Source organism: Prosopis cineraria, unplaced genomic scaffold, assembly GCF_029017545.1.
Source record: "Prosopis cineraria cultivar Desert tree isolate PC_DT_omini unplaced genomic scaffold, ASM2901754v1 PC11, whole genome shotgun sequence".
Classification (NCBI taxonomy): Eukaryota; Viridiplantae; Streptophyta; class Magnoliopsida; order Fabales; family Fabaceae; genus Prosopis; species Prosopis cineraria.
Window position 1 is genome coordinate 20,113,308 of NW_026555342.1, and position 4,383 is coordinate 20,117,690.

The window sequence follows — 4,383 nt, forward strand, 5'->3', positions numbered from 1 at the left end:
CCACACAACCAAATAACTCCATCATTGCACCTTACTACAAGTTGTCGTTAACTAAATGAATCCCGATTAAGTATATTTGCAAATTATTAGGAAAGAAAAATGTTGGTTCACTTCTTTAATATAACACAATCACAATAGAAAACAATTTTTATTTTATTTTATTTTATTTAAATCAATCTAATCTTAGAAAGAACATAGCATGAGCTTCAATGCAAGAATATAGACCATATTATCTTAGCATCCTCCTCAAACAAACCAAACATAAAAGATTTCATCCTCCCCTTATATACATACTTCTAACGTCAATAATTAGTCCGTTCATCTTGCCACACTATCCCTATATATATATATATAGATATCTCTCTCTCTCTCTCTCCAAACAACATTTATGCTTGGATATAAATATAAAGTTTGAACAATCATAATCCTATCAATTTCCTCTTTGAACATTTTATTAAACACTTTGATGGCATCCATACCTAACTAAAATATCAAGCTTCTTTTCCTTCAATTTTCCTTTTCAAAATTTTTTATCATCAATATTTAAACTATCCATACTTTCCAATCTCATTCCTTCTACACAAGCCATTTAAGCTCAAAAAATTAAATTTAATCATTTCCATTTACAATAATCCAACACATATATTGGTGAAGTTATCTACCAACAATATGATCTTAAATTCAAGTTTTGGCTTTATTGAATCCCAGCTACTCCCTCACGCATAACAACAAACCAAAAATAAACAGTCACATCTTCAGCCATTAATCTCTTGTGCACAAATAAATAGACTAAATGAGGGGAAAGAGGAGGTGAGATCTACTCACCAGCAAAGCAACGAAGAAGAAAGAAAAATTTGATGCTTCCCACAGCTACACACACCCGAAGGTGGCACTTGAACAAGGAAGAAGAGCGACGTCACGGGGAAAGTGGAAGGACGAACAGATCGAACATTTTGCACCCATAAACCAACTCCCACAACACAAAATAGAAGGATATGCTACACCACTCTAACAAAGGAGAAGAAAGAACGGTCGGTTACGCAAATCAGAGGAAAGAGCGGCGTGAATAGAGCAGGAAAAATAGAGAATACAGCGACCCAACCCCACTGTAGCCGACAAACGTGGACGGAGAGAAGAGAGGCAACTGCCATGGGAGGAGGAAAGTGTGACTGGGAAGAGGAGAAGAGCAGTGAAGAACAATCGGGAACTTCCTCCTCTGTGCTCTGCGTAATTGGCCGAATGGGAGGGAAGAAGAAAATATAATTATAAAGCTTGTGGGAATATTACGGAAAAAGACCCCACAGATTTTATTATTATTATTATTATACTGACTAAAACTATTAAAATTTCAAATATATAAGTTAATTAAAATTTAGAATTTCAAGGACTTAACAGAATGGGTAACAAACATAGATATACAGTCCACAAGAATAAAATAATCAAACACAGCCTAAGTCACGAAAATAGATATGGACACACAGTCCATGAGGGTAAATAACCAAACGTAGTTGAAATCACGAAACAAACATGGACACACAGTCTACGAAGGTAATTAATCAGATGTGGTTGAAGTCATGAAATAGACGCAAGTATAAGAACCGCGAATAACAAACGTGAAAACAAAACTCATAAAAATTAAACTAGCTGGTCATTGACTATGACACGCCAAGAGCTAACTAAACTGCATTTAGCAAACAGTGTTTTGTATAAAGTCCTCTAAAAATTGCTTTTCAAACATGCGAGAATAATCATTTTTAACATACAATTTGCATTCTCAATATTAAACTCGCATGAATTATTTCAAACTTTAATTCAACACTCGTCAAAATATAATCTTATAATAACGTTCATTCTTACATTTATTTGTGACCAAATTTTTTTTTAATTGGTCAAAATAATTTCATCAATCTTAAAAATATAACCCAGAAGGAAAATAGATGTACCTATCATATCTCAATTATTCCTTACCGAAATTGAATATATAATTTCACAAGATAAACTAATTTAATTAACAAATGCCCAATATTTAACATAATCAATAATAATAATAATAATAATTAAAAATAATCTACATAAAATGTAATGTTTTAGTAAAAGAGATTGTATTATTAAATTAGCAGGTATGCTATTCACTTAATAATAATTAGATATTAAGTTTTTAACATTATAAATTGAATAATTAATCATGTTAATTTTTAACATTAATGTATAATAAAAATTATAAATCTTTATCACATTTTTTAAAATTACAAATTAAAAAAGTATAAATAATTAGATATCAAGTTTTTAGCATTATAGATCAAATTTTATGTTATTTAAAATATTTATTATATTTTCTAAATATTTCAACTATATTATATTTGTATAATAAAAATTACAAATCATTATAAATTAATGTCTTTTTTAATAATTGTACATTCGATAGAACATTTTTCTATCATAATCCAAACAACTTGCAGTTTACTAAATTGACTTTTGAAAAAATATATCCAAACATAAATTTTATTACAACAATTGATTTTCACTAAACTAACTTTTGCCAATTGAACTTTTAGTAAATGAAATTTTAGCAAAATAAAAAACAAACACACACTAGTTCTATCCCAATTGAGATGAAGATAGGATGAGATCGAGAAATCCTAACAAAAGAGGGAGTGTGAAAATAAAAGGATAAGAAAGTAATAACTAATTAACTATTTCCTTTAACAATATTCAAATTTTCAAATCCTCAGTAATCAAGCATACTTTTTCACCTTTATCCAATAAAAATTCATTTATTTTAAAATATCATCATTCAACAATCTCCTCATAATATAAAATAATGATAATTCTTGTAAATCTAACATAAAATATATTATCTTGTAAACTTAAAAATCAATATATTACCTGCTTAAATTACAAGTTGAAATACACTTGATAGAACTAATAATAACAAGCATGAATCTTACAAAACAAAGAAAATAAGTTAATTATCAAATTACAACAGACAAAAAGCATAACTTAAGTTCAATACAATATTTATATAAAACATTACATAACTTCTTTATGTTCAAAACAACACAAATAAACAATCATAAATAACAAATAATAAAATAATTTTATTATCTATAAAATAGAATTATATATATATAGATAGATATGGGACAAGACAAGACATCTCGATACTCATCTTGTGTTACATCCCATCCTAACACCATTTTTTGTCCCAATCTTATTAGACCCATCTTATTTTTTCCATGTCAAAAACAACCCATCCAGGCATGATTGGGATAGAGATGGTCCAAATTAAGCAGCCCCACAGTGAGGCCGATTGGGCTTAGAGAACCCAAGTACTCGCCGTTTGGATCTGGCAGGCTTGATCGGCAATGGACAGGTGTTTGTGCTCCGGCGGTGGACCCAATGTTGAAGAACTTGGAGGGAGAGGAGGATCCGAACTTGATGGAACAGAGGATGAAAAAGAGAGAGTTAATTCAAGGTAAGCCACTTAGTGCAGCTGAGAGGAAGGTACTGGTTTTGAAGTGCGAAAGGAGCAAAACTAAGAGGCAAATCAACTTGGGTAAGTGCTGGTCTTGGTTTTTTCCCTTTTGGCGTTCTTGGTTTTGTTATAGTTTTTGAAGGTAATGTGATTGCTATAGTGTGGATTATAGTTTCTGTTTGGTGACAAGTCGGGAGTTCTTCACATTGCTGAGCAACAGATCATAAATTGAATTTCATTTTTGTATTATAAACTAGAAATTCTAGTGGGGTTAAGTATGAAGCTTTAGTTATGTGCCCTTAAAATTGTGGGTCTGTAGTTCCTTGATCAGAAATGAACAAGTCTAATGGTAGATTAAAACTAAGCCATATTATTAATAAAAAAGATAAACGGGGAAGGGGAAGAGAGAGAGAGAGAGAGAGAGAATTTATATGTTTTTCTTTTTTTAGTGCACAGGTGTCCTTCTGTTAAAAACAATTCTATCTCAGACGAGGTCGGATATTAAATAATAATAAATATGGATGTCTCGTCCAATGGGAATTTGAACTATGTTTAATTGCCCATTTTTTCCTTGTTAGTAGAATGTTACGGGAGACAAAATTTAAATAATTTTTTTTTTGGCCAAAAGACAATAGCTAAATAAATTAAACAACACTTTGAACTCTATTTTGCGCTCTTTTATCTCTTTCTCTGTCAGTTCAATAACCTCTGCACGTGCTTTTGTTTCTTTTTGGGTTGCAGGGAGGGATGGTTTAACTCACAATATGTTGAACGATATTCATAATCATTGGAAGCATGCAGAAGCAGTTAGGATTAAATGTATGGGTGTACCTACTGTGGACATGAAAAATGTTTGCGCCCAGCTGGATGTATACGTCTCTTTAAAGAAATTTGTATTCTTGTTCTAG

General features: G+C 30.9%; 1 protein-coding gene across 1 annotated transcript; it reads left to right on the forward strand.

Moving 5' to 3' along the window:
• Positions 1-1,527: 1,527 nt before the first annotated feature.
• On the forward strand, positions 1,528-4,383 carry LOC129286284 (CRS2-associated factor 1, mitochondrial-like). The gene is made up of 3 exons (XM_054922280.1): positions 1,528-1,548; positions 3,274-3,556; positions 4,217-4,383. The coding sequence occupies exons 1-3, from the start codon at positions 1,528-1,530 to the stop codon at positions 4,381-4,383; spliced, it is 471 nt and encodes a 156-aa protein (XP_054778255.1).